This window comes from Lithobates pipiens, unplaced genomic scaffold, assembly GCF_037356315.1.
Source record: "Lithobates pipiens isolate NorthernLeopardFrog02 unplaced genomic scaffold, aLitPip1_a1.2 Scaffold_8, whole genome shotgun sequence".
Taxonomy (NCBI): domain Eukaryota; kingdom Metazoa; phylum Chordata; class Amphibia; order Anura; family Ranidae; genus Lithobates; species Lithobates pipiens.
Window position 1 is genome coordinate 564,236,290 of NW_027507903.1, and position 18,460 is coordinate 564,254,749.

Below are 18,460 nucleotides of genomic sequence, written 5' to 3' on the forward strand. Positions count from 1 at the left end.
TCAGGTGATTTCCCCATTTCTCTGTATGTGTCCAGATCACATTGACCCTTCCCAATATCTGCTGGCAAGTTGGCTGAGCCCATTTGTTGTTTCCACTGCCCAGATGTAAAGGGGAACTCTTCAGACTCTGATGATGGGGGGGGGGGGGGGCGTTGCGCGAAATGCCGCATGGTACCACCTCCCTGAAATTAGTTTTTGTAGGTTGAGATGTCTGGTTTGTTATCCCAAGAAAGCCGACCGCCGGCTCTAAAAATCTGTACCGGGGTGATGCGTGCAGCTACATGCATTACCCCGGTACAACCCCTTCAAGCCGAGGTTGTATATTTATGTACGGTCGGCTTGAAGGGGTTAAATTCATACACCCATGTGCATGAGGCCTTAGAATACACCACTGTGTTCCAGTACATCTTTATTACTTTCTGAGAGGGAAGTCTGCAATGACAGCTTTCATATGTATATCATGACATCTGTTGTTATCCCTACAGACATTGACGAATGTAAAGAAAATCCCCAAATCTGTGGTCCTCATGGTGATTGTAAGAACACAAATGGATCATATATGTGTGAATGCACGGAAGGATACCAGAAAATCTCTAATATCTGTGCAGGTGAGTGTCATATTTTTCTTAGATATGTGCACTGCCAAAATTATTATTTTTTTCGTTATTGTTTAGTTCATTTTTTTTTTCGGATCATTTGTTATGGTTGATATTCGTTATTTCAAATAAATTCTTAATTTCGATTGAAATGTGTTACCTTCCATTCGTTTAGATGTAGTATTTGTTAGTTTGAGAATTCATAATAATTAGAACAAAAATCAGAAATTCAAAAATACAAAAATTCAAAAGAACAAAAATCAGAAAATCAGAACGAACAAAAATACAAAAATAAGAATGAAAATCTGAAAGAGCACAAAACATTTGGATAATTTCAATTATAATTAAAATATTATGTTTATTAACCATTATTATAGTTTTATTATTATTATTATTTATTAATAATAAAAACTATGATAATAGTTATAAACGATTAAATTATAAGTATTGGAATTTCCTTTCAAATTTGGCTGTTAGTGAATATAATGAATACGAACCCAAAGTTACAAATTATTCGGCATTCTTTACTTCTGATAATTCGTAATTTCGGATAAATTCGCCTAAGTTACGTACACTAACAGCCAAATTTGAAAGGAAATTACAAAACCTATAATTGAATAGTTTATAACTATTATAGTTTTCATTATTATTTATTAATAATAAATAATAATAAAAACTATAATAATGGTTAATAAGCTTAATATTTTAATTATAATAGAAATTATCCGAATGTTTTTTGTTCTTTCTGATTTTCATTCTTATTTTCGTTCTTTAGAATTTTCGGATTTTCGTTCTTTCCCAAATTTTTGTTCTTTTAGTAAATTTGTTTTTGAAAAAATTTGTGAAAGGGTCTTTCGTTAATTCGGATGTTTTCCAAATGAACAAATATGCAGAATTTTGACAAATTGCACGTGTCTAATTTTTATTAGATATCACCATTCACTAAAGATGCCCAAAGATATGAGATGCTGCCTTATCCAGCTGGGTGGTGATCTTATGTCTGTCTGTTCTCCAGAGGGTAAAACACGGCAGTAATGGTGCATGATTAATCTACAAGTCACATGTAGTAGGAAGGTGGAGTTGAGGGGGTTAATTTGCAAATTTGAAGGATAAGGGAGGTGAAGGATTAAAATACAGATCATTTAAGCAATAAAGAAAAGCAATGGGAAGCTGTCAGCTCTCCCAGCTAATCACGGCCACTTGCAGTTAATCGCTCATGCAGCAATTACATGCAAGTGTCCATGATTAGCTGGGAGAGCTGACAGACTCCTATTGCTTTCCTGCCTCTTGCAGCTAATGGCGGGAACCCCCGCCGGAGGGTTGCATTAGAGGCAGGGTGCATTCACAGGTGTGAATACACTCTTAAAGTGTTAAAAAAAAATGCTTCATTAATTTTTCAACTAATGAAAGAACAGTAAAAACAGTATTTGCCGTTTACACTTATGATCAGTATGATTGGTCATCAAAGTAATCACAAGGTAGAAAGCCACTCAGATTGGCTCTGTACACTGTGATGAGGATCAAATCACAGCCATTACCAACTGCAATGGCTACCTAAGGGTGATTTTTATTTAGAAACAGCACTGCAGAAATAAACATCCACCACTCCATCATTTATGAACACACAATGAAAATAACCTGCTTAAAGTGTATGCCCAGCTAAAACCTTATACTTTTTAGTTTTTGGTAGAGAAGGGAAGGATTCGATTTTACTGTTATCCATGGGCTGCATTAGAGAAATGTGGATGGATATACTGTACACTATAGCATCTAAAGCCAGACATATATGGATTGAAATTTGTCCAGTTCAGCAGGGACTGGCTGAGATTTGATCCATCTATGGTCAAGCTTTTGTACCCATTTCAATCCATTGCGCAACACTTGGGTACAACCAGCCTGTTGGATTTTTTTGATTGAAGTGATTACTGCAAGTGGTTATAGTCATAATCATCGTATTCTGCTGTCAGGGAAGGCCCCCTGCGCCCACTCCCCCACCCCTGGCAGAACACAATAGCACTACATTGACAGTGTTGATGGGGGAATTGAGTGATTATCTTTCCTTCCACCTTCCCACTGCCGGTACCATCTGATTGCTGTGACCAATCACAGCAGGTCACATGACAGTTGTACACAATGAATAACGTCCATTCATGTCATTCATTGTGTACTATTGTGTTGGTCTCTATGATTGTTCACAGTGATCACATGGTAAAGACAGGGTTGATACCATTTGATTAGCTGTTGTCACTCACAGTTAATCACAATAGTAAACACTGAATGAATAGATTTAATTCACAAACAATGGTTGCTTATAACAGTGAAATTCACTGTTATAAGCAATCAAAGTGTAGTAAATAAGAGGGAAAGTTTTTAAAAATTATATATATATTTTTTTTTTACATACTGTCACCAGTCAGTGTCCCTGATCACTGTCACACCAGTTATATGAGAATTCTGTACTACACTAGTGACAGTATGTAAAAAAAAAAAAAAAAAGTGTTTCTTAATTTTCCAAAAAATTGTGACAAACAATGACAACTTAAAAAAATTGCCAGGCCTCTTACTAAATACCTTGGACTGTCTACTTTCCAAAAAGGGGTAATTTGGGGGGTATTTGTACTGGCATTTTAGGGCCTTGAAAAATAAGTTCGGCCGTCAGTGCATCAGGCTTGATCGATATTCAGATACATATACCATAGGGGGAGATTTACTAAAATTGAAGCACTTAGGATCCAGTGCAGCTGTGCCTTGTAACCAATCCTCTTCTAACTTCAGCTTGTTAAATTAGGCTTGAACATTAAAACCTAGAAGCCGATTGATTGCTTTCTCTGCACTCTCCAGTTTTAGTAAACCCCCCACATAGTTTGTGGACTCTATAACTTTCCTACAGACTAAATAATATACACTGATTTGGGTTATTTTTCAGCAAAGAAGTGTAGCAGAATACATTTTTGCCTTAATTTTATGAAGAACGATTATTTATTTGCAAAAATTTATAACAGAAACAAAGAAAAATACGCTTTTTCTCAGAATTTTCAGTCTTTTTTCATTTATTCAGCAAAAAAAAAACGCAGTGGTGATTAAATACCACTAAAATAAAGCTCTATTTGTGTTAAAATAAATTATACAAAATGCATTTGGGTACAGTGTTGCATGACCGTGCAATTGTTATTCAAAGTGTGACAGTGCTGAAAACTGAGCAAAGAAGGCTGAAATTGCCCCGGTATTGAAGTGGTGAAGGTCTGTTTTTATCAATGTTTGCACCCAAAATGCAAATACATTTTGCCCAAGAGTCACCTTTTAAAAAAAACAAATAAAATGTATGTGAAAAATGGGTAGATGTTTGAATGAAAACATTGAAAAATAGCCCCCCTAAGTGTATTTACTATGAAGATAATGCAATTAACTTTCATGTGCTTATGTGGATTTTGGCCCTAACAATGTTTGTCAGAACATATAACAGAAAATCTGAGATAGCAGTGCCTATTGCATTCTAATTCCATATGCTAAGCTACTAAAGTGCTGATGTGGTACTGTAAAACATATTTGTAATTCTTGTAAAGTGCAAACAGCTATATTAAATCTGAACTCCAGGCAGATATAAAAGACACAAATTATCATAGTCCTACTTTTATCAATCAATCAACAATTGTATTTTCGAATCCAAGCAGTGTAAAAACCTGAATGTGCCATAGTTTTACACTTCTGCCATCCGCTGTAGCGCCGCAACCAGACTGGGAGAGGGTGGGCTAAATCTAAGAACCAGTCAGGTGTGCATGCATGTGAATGTGCTGGCAGGGAATTGTAACTCTACCCCTATAGGGCCCGCTGATAGTATTAGGTGCTTTGTTCATGCCTTGGCTTTGCAAAAGGTCTCAACCCCTCTGACATCCCAGGTTGTACCCCTTTAGTCAATGTGAGTATTGCAATTTTGCAGGAATTTAAAGTCTGAGATCAGGCTTGAGACCATATAGGGGATAACAGGGTATATTTCTTAAGAAACATATGCACTAAAAATGTAGCAATATAGTACATGATAAACCCATACAATGCACTAGAAATGTACTCAAATAGAAAAGAAGCGTACCTTGACTAAAATAGCATACGCTGTAGTCTTTATTATAAGCATACAACAAACAGGCAACAGAGTGGTAAATGTAGAAAGAAAATGTGGCTAAATTGCCTGGGTAAGCTATGGGTAAGCTAAGCCTAGGCCCCTGTTTGCAAACTGAAGCAATATGCAATGACTAAACCACATTTATGTATATTTTTTATTGTTTATATTTTCTTGCTGACTATGTTGGGGCCCTGGTGTCATTGGTGCGCTTGATAAGAGCCAATCACCCCACTCAGAGTAGTAGTGGTAGAAGTTGTCAATTAGGCACTGTAAGTTATGGTGCAGGGAAGTTGGCTGGGCAGTTGTGTAGCCATGCTGAAGGACCATGGAGGATTCAGGCAGATTGAAAGGGCCTTTGGACAGCTTGTCTGGCTGAAGGGGATGAGAGTGTGGCTTAACCTTGTTTAAAGTATGCCTTATGCAACAAAATAACACTGAAGTGGGTCAATGACTCTGTCACCAGTTCCTTGGGCGGATGCGGTACAGGTCTCCCTTAGGTAACCTAGGACTGTGGCTGTACAGCTACAGGCATAGCGTAGGATGTATGCTGCATAGCCCAGAGGATGGGGTGACCCTGGATTCAGTGTAGGCCTCCCTTGGATCTTCTAAAGCAGCCCTTGAGCCGCTGAGCTCTTATTATGTGTCGGTTGCACTGTGTCTCTCAAGCAACATCAATGGGCTAGTCTATGGCCAGCGGGAAATGCAGAAGTACTACCTTTCTACTGGATATCAGACAGGAGCGGCCAAACACCCGAATGCTCTGCGCTCTGAGCCCACCCTATTTTGAAGCCAATTGGAGCCTATGGATCTAATCAAGTGCTTCAAAAAACACCCCCACCGCTGTAATGCATGAGCCCGACATCCTGAAAGGAGGCGGACGCATGAATAGGGGGTGGCCGCGGCGGCCATAGATAGATTCATGCTATGCGATGTAAAATTTAAAAAAAGCCATTACCACCTTGTGAAATAATATGATCAAATCAATCTCCATTTGATCAGATGCTTTGGAGGCTAGAGGACAGATAAACTATGGGGTCTAATAGACCGCAGATCTTTCTGAAAGAAGGACCTGTCACATGCAAATGCACATGTAGGTCCCACACGCACATGTAAACAGTCATCGCACCACACATGTGAGGTATCCGAGAACGTCAGAGCAAGAACAATAATTCATGACCAGATCTCCTGTGTAACCCTAAACTGGTAACCTGTAAGGCTTTTAAATCATCACCTTTTGAGATTTTTAGGTACCATGGTTTGGCACCATTCCACAGGCGTGTGCAATTTTAAAGCGTGACATGCTAGATATCGATTTACTCGGCGTAAGATCATATTTTATGTTTTACTGAAAAACTGGGTATTATATTGTGTTTGTGTTGAGTACTAACAAATGTTATTGTTTCCATCAGCTGACATTCAGTCAGCCTTTCAGAATGGCGCTGCCAACAACAGCTTTTAAAGTGATTGAATGGCTGAGCAGTGTCTCTGACACCACATTCTTCTCTTTTTTTTAAAACTGTTGAATACCTTAAACCCCTTTCACACCACACGGCCCATAGCGTGGGCGGTAAAACGCCGCTATTTTTAGTGGCGTTTTACCGCCGGATTTGCGGCGGTTTTGGGGAGCATTTGGGCCGCTAGCGGGGCGCTTTTACCCCCCGCTAGCGGCCGAGAAAGGCGTTTTGCCGGTGGTATTACAGCGCTGCCCCATTGATTTCAATGGGGAGCAGCGGTGGAGGTGCGGTAAACACACCACTCCTTCACCGCTCCAAAGAAGCTGCTGGCAGGACTTAAACCTGACGTCCTGCCAGCGCACCGCTGTAGTGTGAAAGCCCTCAGGCTTTCACACTACAGACAATGGTGCAGCTTTTTTAGGGCGGATTGCAGGCGCTATTTCTAACGCTATAGCGCCTGCAAAACGCCCTGGTGTGAAAGGGGTCTTACCTGGACTCTGATGTGGATGGGTTCTAGTCAACCAGGGCAGGAAAAAAGGGGGCTGCTCTTTTAACTGTAGGACATGCACAAAGACAGATAACCAGCATAAAGTGTACAGGAACATTCAGTGCTTCCTTACCTTTTTGCCCCCACTCCCCTAAGCAGACGTAGCCCACCTTCTCCTCCCAAATATCTATACTTACCTAGTTTTCTCTTCCAATGCCAGCAGTATTTAATTATGTACATTATCCTTTCTTGGTCTGACGTTTGCATATGTGCAGTTTGGCCACATAGACTTTTATGAGACTAGCAAATGATTATGAGCAGATCCGTTTTTCAGGCCCCATAGACATTTATGGGGTCAGCAGAGGGATAGGAGCTGATTTCCAGGTTCAATAGACTTCAATTTCTACACATCTAGTCAAGAAGCCAGCAGATGAATGTAAACAAATCTGATGCAAACTATGTAAACATAGAGATTTGAGGGGGCAGGATGGGCTATGTGTGCCGAGAGTGGTGTAGACAAAAGGTAAACTTTGTGTAAAAATGTCCTAATTTTTTAAATAACTCCTTCATTTTGAAAGAAACACAACTGATATATAGTTGTTAGTACATAGTTCATTACTTGTGTTTTATGATAATAGCAGTCTGTAAGGGAAGGGTGATGGAGTGGTCCTCATCTCCTCCAGGTTTCCCTCCTTGTTGGGCACCAACAATGGGTCACATAAGAGGCCTACCCCAGGATGGGCTCTTCTGGGCTGCTCTAAGTACTTTGATTGCGGTCACTACTTTACACATGGGGTACCTTTATTTTGAACAGACAATTAAGCTTGATTAGACTCTCTCAATGTCCCAAACACTACCACAGTTGCTTGTCCATTTAGGAGGGACAAGCAGATCCCTTGCCCTCTCCACCTGTCCTCACTACCACCACTACCTCTCTCCCAGTAACGGTATGCACACTTAGCACGGACTTCATGCATGCACTTCACTTACCGTATTTATCGGCGTATAACACATGCTTTTTCCCCTGAAAACAGAGGGTAAACCCTGCCTGCGTGTTATACGCCGAGATTTATTTATTTTTTGCTTACCGGGGGGGGTGGGGATCGAGCGGTCCACCCCGGTGCCACCCATGGGGGGGTGTCAGACCAGCTGCCCCACCTCACCTGGCCCTGGGACAGTGCTGCTATACCTTAAAGTTAAGAAAACATTACTAACAGCCCTTTCTCATACAATGTTCCCCCTGTGTTACTCTAAATGGAAGTCTGTAATGCCTCAAGTAATGCCGCTCGTTCGGGTCGCTCTCTTCCTCCTGCTCCACCTCCTCCTCGAGTGTAGCTTTTGATTGGAGGAGGAGAGTGGTCATGTGGCCATACTGAAACAGCAGAGAAGAGTCACATGATTGGGTCTACAAAAGGCGTTAATTGAGGTATTACAGGTTCCATTTACATTGAGAGTGACACAGGAGGAACGTTGTATGAGAAAGGCCTGTCAGTAATGATTTACAATGTGAGTCACACAGGAGGAGCAGTGTATAAGAGGGGCTGACAGTTATGTTTCCTCAACTTTACAGTATGCTGGCAGCAGGGAGTCTCCTGGGAGTGCAGGGAGGCTTTTGTAATGAAAGGAGTCTGTGTGCTGTGCTGTGCAGGGGGTTCAGTGTGCTGTGCAGGGGGTCCATGTGCTGTGCAGAGGGTCTGTGTGCTGTGCAGGGGGTTTGTGTGCTGTGTACGGGGTCTGTGTGCTGTGCAGGAGGCTGTTGAAAGTTTTTTTTCCTGAAACTTCCCTCTTAAAATTAGGGTGCATGTTATACGCTGATAACTACGGTAATTGTTTCTCTTCCGTACATGTGTACAAGATGAGCACCTCAGAGGTGCTGATCTGCTCCTGTTGCTAGCAGACAGATCACTGCTGTAGGAGTGCTGACAACATGTCCCTCGCTGCAATCCCTATGAGATTCCCTTAATTTTCAGGGATTTCATTTCACTTCCTGTTTTGGTTATGGGTCAGGAAGTGTAGGGAACACAGATGGCAAAAAATAAACCCACCGGGGTTATGACCCTCCCTTGCTATATCAGAAATTTAAAAAATTGCCTATACTTCTACTTTAAGTAAAAATTTTGGCTGCCTCAGCATACCTGCTTAAAGAAGAGTCCACAGTGGTAGTATCCAGAGTTGGCACCTTCAGGGCAGACTGAAAGTCTCAGCAGTTTAGTCAGGCTCTAGAAGGGTCCTGGAGGCAGATGTGCCTTAACTGTCATCCTGGACACAGTATTGTATAGTGCAGCAGACCAACATGGCAGATTCTGGCAATGGTACCAACAGCAACCGTAGACTTTCCATAACCTCTTATGCATTCTCCAGCTCCCGCTCCTGCATCTGGACCCCTATCTCTTTTATAATGTACAGACCCAGTGGGTCAGACCCAGAAAAGCCAACAAAGGATATTGAATGTGTAAAATATGAGCACTATACAGTCCAAGGGAGATACAGTATAGGGAAGACTGAAGAAAGACCAACACCGCCTAAACATTTGTTTGCTGCCTCTGTAAGCCGAAACTGCCAATTGACCTTATATGCTGGACAGAGCAGAAAGGTGCATGTCCCTCCATAGCATAATTCTGCTGCGGGTGTAATTTAGATCTATTCAGCTATTTCATCTTTAGCTGATTATTTAGAAAAAAACAAATCTAATAGATAAAGAACTACTGCTTCCCTTTAACATTTTAACCAGTAAGCAATAACCTGTGTGATTAAACCATATCATGTTTGCTTGCCATTACTAAATTGGTTCTGTAATTTTGCTTTTAGATAAAGATGAATTAACATTTATAAATCCACTCCTACCTGAATTACATAAACTCAAATAAGGGAAGAAGTCAGCTGTATGGGCTAGTTTACACTTCAAAACATGGCTTTGGACACGCTTTGTTAAAGCTCTCTGAACGCCAGACAAAGCCCGTCACTAAATAAAATGGTTAGCTTACAGTACTGTTTACACCTGCTTTTGTTTGGTACTTCTTTGAGGCTTCAGTGGGGCTCCCATGAGACTTTGGTGGGGCTTTGATGGGGCTTCAGTGATGCTTCTGTGAGGCTTTGTGGGGCTTCGATGGGGGCTTCCATGGGGCTTCAAGCAAGCTTTGCCATAGACTTATATGGAGGCTTTGAAAGTGCTTTTCAGCGCCACTGAAGCTACATGGGGAATCATTTTGGAAGAAAAGCCAAAGCATAAGCAGATGTAAACAGGACTGTAAGCTTACCATTTTATTTAGTTATAGGAGCGTTCACTAGGGTTCAGAAAGCTTTAACAAAGCGTGTCAGAAGGTCTTGTTTTGAAGTAAGTGTAAACTAGCCATTACTGTGTGTTGAAGGCGAAGCAAGTGTAAATGAGCCTTTTCCCAGTCTAGGCATCCCTCTTATCAATACATCTATACTTTTATTCAGTTTTGGAAAGATTGGAGAGGTGTTCAACCCCTATTAGATTTTTATTGCTGTATGTGTCCCCATTGGGGAGATTCACCCTCTTTTTGTGCCTATGACAATTGTTATTGGGACTGAAAGCGAAAGGAAAAATTAAAAAGAGTTGTCACTATAACATAAGATTAGGGAAACATTTTCAATGTGGACATTTCTTCTGGTGACAACTGTCTAAAGGGGGACTTCCCTCACTTTGTATCTACAGATAGGAAGTGAGGGAAATTCTCTTGAGTGGGACACATGGGCAATTAAAAATCCTGATAGGGATTTTAACCTTTTCCTATTCTAGCCAAAGGTAGGAAAAAGGTTTTGGATGTAGATTTGCTTAAAAAAATCCACCACCATTCTAATCTGCACTCATGCATCAAGGCTGTCTGGGTGATTACTAATCGGTCTGGCGTAGTTCACTTACCTTTTTTCTCACTGGATAAGTGTACTGAACTCAAAATGAATGTAATTTGTTTTGCATATTATTGTCATCCTTTTCATCCCTCTGTACTACAGTTATAAAAAAATGTATAGGTAACTTCAAAATTTGTGGATTGAAGGCGGACTGTAACACAGAAAGCGGCTCTCTCAAATGCACTTGTCATAAAGGATACAAAGAAGTATCACTGGGATTCGAGTACCCACAATGCAATGGTAAATACATGTTCATCTACCATTCTGTTCATTCTATGTTGAGACTTTTTTTATTTTTTTTTTGGAACACATAAATTAGATTGGCAACAGCCAGCTGATCCTTTCCTATTTTACATTGTTCTTAGTTTAATTCATCTAGCTGTATGGACATGACCATATTCAAAAAAAGAATTTGAGGTCAGGCGAGAGAGGGGTAGTTACTACCACAGTGCCTTGCAGATTGTTACTGTGGCACTGTGTAGGCCCTTTATAGGCTGTTTTTAGAGCCACATCCCAGTTTTGCAGGGAGTTGGCCATCCACCGGATATTTATTCTGCTGTTGTTGATTTCATTTGACAATATGTTTCCTAAGGGAATAGAACAACCTGCCTCATTTGTTCTCTTGTCCATTGTTGGAACAGTCCTTCAGCAACATCCTCAAATGCATCCAGCACAAACTCCATTTGTGCATTTCCAAGAACCTATGCATGTACTCAGGTCTGTATTCTCTTGACCCATTTTCTGAAATTGCCTGCATTTCTTCCACTTATCTTTCTCCTGCCATCAGTAAACCAAATATTGTGTAATGCATGTGATGGTTCTAGAGTCTTGAGTTTGGTCTAGGTATACTACCTTGAGGATGGATTACAAAAACAGTTTTCATGATACAGGCAATTAAGCCCAATTACAATCAGAAGTGTACATAAGACTCCATCCATGGGTTCCATCATTCCACTTTTCATAGCCTGTAACCAGGTACCAGAGGGCCTCAAAATCTTGCTTGAGAGTACAGTTGCCAGAGAGGTTCATGTGACTATCAGCGCTTTGGATATGGTACCTCATGCGTCAACATTAAGCAACTGCAGGAGCCAATATGCATGCTACAACAAATCAACAAACTTATCAGGACTGCTCCTTTAATGGCTTCCCAGATGAAAAGAAGACAATTAGAGAAAGAGGTTCTGCAAAAGGTCTTGTAATGTTAATCTATGCAAATGCATACTTGTCAACCATTCCTTTATAGAGTCATCATGGGCCAAAATAGGCCTCACCTAGTCTGTTTTGACTCTATACACAAAAGCATTTGATTTCCTCCACATTTAGGACTTGCTTTGGTTGCCAAAGTGAAGAAGTATCTTAGTAAACTGATTTTGATGATTGACGATTGATGATTTTTATCTTAAATATTGCTGTACTGGGACTCGCCTGGCGCTCTTCTCCCCTCTCTTGCTTTTATCTTCCACAATTCCTGGGTCCCCAGCCCTTACCTGAAGCAGTCTCGCCACCCACAAAGGCAATTATAACAGACTCTTTTTAAGGGGTTCACCCCCATTACTTTTCATTGAAACACGCACTTTGTTTCTCACAATCTTTCATTTGCATCCTTTTGATGTCTCTCTTTTGTATTAGTATGATAATACACTATTGCTGTAACTGCTAGGTTCTTTTTAGCGCTGAATTACACACAAGCTTTGTGTGTTTTTTATTTTTAAGTTATGGCATCTTAGTAAAATGAAGACTGTTAGTACAAATATATATATATATACTTAGAACATAGATACCTCTTCACGCTGACTATTTTTCATACCATTAACCATGAAAAAAGGTTGTTGCTGCTACACTGCTGGAATATTGCATTCTACACTATGTTGCCAAAAGTATTGTGACACCTGCTTTTACACGCACATGAACTTTAATGGCATCCCGATCTTAGTCCGTAGGGTTAAATATTGAGTTGGCCCACCCTTTGCAGCTATAGCAGCTTCAACTCTTCTGGGAAGGCTGTCCACAAGGTTTAGGAGTGTGTCTATGGAAATTTTTGACCATTCTACCAGAAGTGCATTTGTGAGGTCAGGCACTGATGTTGGACGAGAAGGCCTGGCTCACAATCTCCACTCGAATTCATCCCAAAGGTGTTATGTCAGGTTGAGGTCAGGGCTCTGTGCAGTCCAGTTAAGTTCCCCCACCCCAAACTCACTCATCCGTGTCTTTATGGATCTTGCTTTGGCGTGGCAGCGATCAGGAACACTAGTGTTAGCTTACACTGGTCTAATGACATTGTGACTTGCGTGGCAGAAATCAGGAACACTGTTGCAGACTGCAATGGTCTGGCTCCACTGGCACTGGTTTTGTGGTGATCAGGGACACTGTGGCTGGCCTGCACTGGTCTGGTGACACTGGGACTGGTGCCCTGGCAAATATATTTACACTGTGTGTGGATGAGTGTTTGCTGCATGAATTAATATGACAGGTTCTAGTAGAGTTGCAGACTCATCCCTTTAAACTCAAACACCTTTGAATTACACAGGTTCTGAGGCTAATTAAACGCAGATAAGGCACCAAGTGAGTTTAATTATCACCTTAATCAGCCACAGAACCTGTGTAATTAATATGTGTTCGGGTTTAAAGGGATGTGATGGCAACCATAGCTTTTACAGATGCTGTTGTATATAAATGCATAACATAAATACTTTCTTTTTTGTTCAGTGGAAAGTTTATGCACTCCAATGGGATTTCTATACCTATTGGCACGCAATAACAATATTTTGTTGTATTTTTAAAACTGTCGCTGACATTTATTCAATTTCAATAGTTTCTGAATGGTGTGTATTTTAGACATTCTATTGAATAAAGGCACTGTGTGAAAGGCAATGTGAAGCATGCAGAGTCCCACAGAGTTCTCTGAGGCTAGTCACATGACTTTGATGGGTCACTTTTCCAATCAGAAGGATAGAGCTTCAGTCATCTCGGAGGCACATTTGCAAAGTAAAAAGTAAAAATAATTACCGTGCTAAGTGAACAAAGCAAATAAAACAAAAAAAAATCAGCAGCAGCTTAATAAGGGATACACATATAAGCAAATAAAATTAGAAAATGGAGCTGTGCTAAAAAAAAATCACACAAAAAATGCAACTAGTGCACATATAAGATGAAATTGCTTCCAACACCAAAGGAATTAAAGATTCGTTCATAAGTATTAACATATGTGCTCTTCATATGACTTGTGACAACACCACAAACTCGTGTTCCTCCACCACATAGAATGTGTGCTTACCAGAGGCAAGCTATTATGAGCTTGTGGCTATTAACCCCGCCAGGGCCTTGTTCCAAAGGAATGGCGATGACAGCTCTCAAGTACTTGATGCGACCGGAGCACACAGCAAACAACCACAGAGATTTGGTCATTCAATGGTCTCAATTGGAGGCCAGAAGGTAACCAAAAATTAAGAGGAACTCACCATAGTGTAAATCAGCCTCTCAACCATTTTACCCCAGGGGGACCTTTAACCACTTACAGACCGGACCATTTTGCTGGTCAAAGACCAGACCCCTTTTTGCGTTTCGGCACTGCGTCGCTTTAACTGACAATTGCGCGGTCGTGCGACGTGGCTCCCAAACAAAATTGATGTCCTTTTTTTCCCACAAATAGAGCTTTCTTTTGGTGGTATTTGATCACCCCTGCGGTTTTTATTTTTTGCGCTATAAACAAAAATAGAGCGACAATTTTGAAAAAAACGCATTATTTTTTACTTTTTGTCATAATAAATATCCCCCAAAAATATATATAAAAAATTTTTTCCCTCAGTCTCGGCCGATACGTATTATTCTACATATTTTTGGTCAAAAAAAACGCAATAAGCGATTATTGATTGGTTTGCGCAAAAGTTATAGCGTTTACAAAATAGGGATAGTTTTTTGGCATTTTTATTAATCATTTTTTATTATTTTTTTTAGTAATGGCGGCGATCAGCGATTTTTATTGTGACTGCAACATTGCGGCGGACACATCGGATATTTTTGACACATTTTTGGGACCATTGTCATTTATACATTAATCACTGCTATATAAATGCAGTGATTCCTGTGTAAATGACACTGGCAGTGAAGGGGTTAACCAGTGGGTGGCAGTGTAGGGGTTAAGTGTTCCTAGGGGTGTGTTACTAACTGTGTGGGGGCTGGGCTTTCATTTAGTGAACAGTGATCTCTGCTCCAATCACATGGAGCAGAGATCAGCGTCACTAGTTGCTAGGCAGAATGGGGAAATGCTGTTTACATGGCTTTTCCTCCATTCAGCAGCCCCGTGAGACGATCGCGGGTATGCCCGGGGCGATCAAGTCCGCGGGACCTGCGACCGGACTCACGGGGGTCCCGACCGGCACACGAGCGCTCATAATGGCAGGGCGGCATTGAAGATTGGACGTACCTGTACGCCAATATGCCTGCCCGTGCCATTCTGCCGACGTACATCAGCGTGCGCCGGTCGGGAACTGGTTAAAGTAATTTTCAGGTCTTGAGGAACCCCTGATAAAACCCATTAATTGGGGGTCAGTGGGAACAATGCCCCTTACTTTGGTGGTCAGTGGTAAGAACGGAGCCCTTACAGAGAGCTATAAATATCATTGGTGTCATATCACTGGCTCCTCCAAGTGGCATTGGCTCAAAACTTATGTAGGCACCATCAAATAGGTGGTAAATCAGTCACAGCTCAAGGAACCCCTAGCCACATCTGGAGGAACCCTAGGGGTTCCACAGAACCCTGGTTGAGAATGGCTGGTGTAAATCATATTAAAAAAGCATTTACCGTATTTATTGGCGTATAACACGCACTTTTTTCCCCTTAAAATCATGGGTGCGTGTTATACGCCGATCCGATCTGCGCTCTGTGGAGCGCCGCCGACATTTACCGAGCTGAGCTGAGTGTACTGTGTACTCGGCTCCACTCTCAGTCACGCCCAGTCCCGCCTCCTAGCCTTTACGCCCCGCCATTGGCCCGGTGTTGTGTCCATCACAGGAGCCAGGACAAGGGGCGGGACGGGGGCGTCACTGTGAGCAGAGCCGAGTAGCCGAGTACCCTCGGGTTGGCTTGGTCTATATCGGCGGCGGGAGGAGCCGAAGATCTCGGCGGCGGGAGAAGCCGAAGATCTCGGTGGCGGCGGTGGGAGGAGCCGAAGATCTCGACGGCGGCGGGAGGAGCCGAAGATCTCGACAGCGGCGGGAGGAGCCGAAGATCTCGACGGCGGCGGGAGGAGCCGAAGATGGCGGCGGTAAATTTAAAACTAACCATACTGCAATTTTGTGGAAGGCTGCAGGGGGACAGTGTAGGGCTGCAGGGGGACAGTGGAGGGCTGCAGGGGGACAGTGGAAGGCTGCAGGGGGACAGTGGAAGGCTGCAGGGGGACAGTGGAAGGCTGCAGGGGGACAGTGGAAGGCTGCAGGGGGACAGTGGAAGGCTGCAGGGGGACAATGTAGGGCTGCAGGGGGACAGTGGAAGGCTGCAGGGGGACAGTGGAAGGCTGCAGGGGGACAGTGGAAGGCTGCAGGGGGACAGTGGAAGGCTGCAGGGGGACAATGTAGGGCTGCAGGGGGACAGTGGAAGGCTGCAGGGGGACAGTGGAAGGCTGCAGGGGGACAGTGGAGGGCTGCAGGGGGACAGTGTAAGGCTGCAGGGGGACAGTGTAAGGCTGCAGGGGGACAGTGTAGGGCTGCAGGAGAACAGTATAGGGCTGCAGGGGGACAGTGGAAGGCTACATTGATGGGCATTTAAAATGTAAGGTTTTTTCCTTAAACTTGCCTCCTAAAAGTTTTTTTCCTTAAACTTCCCTCCTAAACTTGGGGTGCGTGTTATAGGTCGGCGCGTGTTATATGCCGATAAATACGGTATTTAAAATTAAAGGTTGTAATTACAATTAGTAAGAAGTAAAACCTGTAAAGATAGAAGCCGGCTGGCAAGGGAACACTAAGGTAAACAGCGTGATTACATCAGCACGTCACTACTTTACAAAGTACCTCAGTTCCTTGTTGTTCTTTGTAAAGCAGTAAAATGGCTGCGTTAAGGACATTTTGGTGCTTTATAAATGACACACTGAGTGAATTTTTTACATTGTTTTAGTAAATCAACCTTTTTGCATCCCAAGGCCCATTCAGATGAAAAGCTGTATGCACTTCTTGTGCACTAGGGAGCAATCAGCATGTGCATGTGTGATATTAAACCCTAATTTTTTTTAGCACATTGAGCAGCTGATTAAATCACTTACTAAATATTCAGCTTATTTATCTTTTAATCTTTGCCTGTGTTCAGGTTTGAGCTGGTGCCATGATCAGTGCCCCAGGTGTCCTGTTTCATGGTGGCTTCATAGGACACTGCAAGAATAAAGGACCCACCTTGAATGCAGGGACTACTAGAGCTTTTTCCTACATTGTCAGCAGTAGTGTATTTAGGTTTTCTGCTGCCCTAGGCCTGACTAAACTCGTGCACCCCCTAATTTAAATATGACCCACCCCTTCCTTTAAAGGCCACACCCCTTGCTGTTTAGGACCCGCCCTGACATTTTCAAATGTGGACACTAGTTCTGAGGGCCTGGGGGGAGGGGGCGCGCGCAATGGATTCCCTTAATTTGCATAGATTTACTCTCACTTCCTGTTTGACGATGGGGCAGGAAGTGAAAGGAAATCTCTACAATGGGACAGGGATGGTAAAAAATAAACAGCGCAAGCCAGCGGGGACTCTTTCCGTGCTGCCCTAGCCTGGGTCTTGTCGGCCTAGGCCAGGATACAGCTTTTGTTTGTCAGTTAGCATCAATAGAAACATACAGCTAAGTAGCCTAAAATAACAAGGCATTCCCCTGCTTCCCCCTTCTCCCAGCTGACAGACACAGCACTGTCCACCTGTCCACTTACCTCTTTCCTGTGAAGAACGGATGTTTGGGGAATCAACACTGAGTGCAGGACTAAGCAGCATTGAAAGCCACAAAGTGCAGAGTTAGGCTCGATTCACATCTATGCATGTTGCTTTTGAGCGTTTTTGCGGTGCTTGCTGCGTTTTTGGACACGCGTTTTTACTGCGATTTTGCCGCGTTTTGTGTTTTTTTCTCTTTTATTTTTTTTTAGTTTTTTTTTACACTGTGGTTGCTTAGCAACCAGATATATACAGTAAAAAAAAAACGCAAATCGCCGCAAAAACGCCGTAAAAACGCGGTACTTGCGTTTTTGATGCAGGTCCATTGACTTCTATTACATGCAAAATGCAGCGTTTTGCATGAAAAAAAATCCCCAACCCTTTCCAAAAACGCAGAGGCACAAAATGCATTGATGTGAACATGTTCCATAGGAACCCATGTTAAAAAATGTCCTTGCATTTCTGCAAAATGCATCAAAAGACACGCTAGTGTGAATCGAGCCTTATGGGGTGAAAAAAATTGAACTTATAGTTTACTAAGGAATATTTACTAGGGAATGTTAACTTTATTGTGCTCAAAGCTAAACAAGTTGAGGGTGTAATACTATGAATGGTAACCCTTTTGAGTCTTCATTGAGTATATTTTCTACTTTCTTACAGTGCAATATATTTACGATGGCTTGACGTAATCAGATTTGAAGATTGCCTTGTCTGTTTCTGCCTGAATATTATATAATGCAATTAGCAAGTTTGCACTATTAACTAATGCCATCCTAGGGCTTACACCTGTGTGCCCCTTTGGACCAGAGACATTTTGACTGTTATGGGCCTGTTTAATCTATTTATTTATTTTTCTAAACAAGGCTTTATTTTGGTTATATTGTCTTGCAAAAATAAATGTATCTTCTATGCAATCCATAAACAAACAAAAAAACCTAAAAAAGGCACTTGTTACTATAGATAAAAAATATACATTTTAGTCTGTAATTATTTCCAATTTATAATAGTAATATTATGATTCTGGTACAAGACATT

The 18,460-nt window shown here is 41.9% G+C and overlaps 1 protein-coding gene across 1 annotated transcript in view; it reads left to right on the forward strand.

The window, feature by feature from the left end:
* The window catches only part of ADGRE5 (adhesion G protein-coupled receptor E5), a gene marked incomplete at its 5' end in the record, with an annotated part of 185,784 nt that overhangs the window by 117,415 nt on the left and 49,909 nt on the right, over positions 1–18,460 (forward strand). Inside the window, 2 exons of the mRNA XM_077471585.1 lie at positions 486–608; positions 10,633–10,770. Of these exons, the coding sequence (XP_077327711.1) occupies positions 486–608; positions 10,633–10,770 (261 nt within the window). The remainder of the gene's footprint in view (positions 1–485; positions 609–10,632; positions 10,771–18,460) is intronic.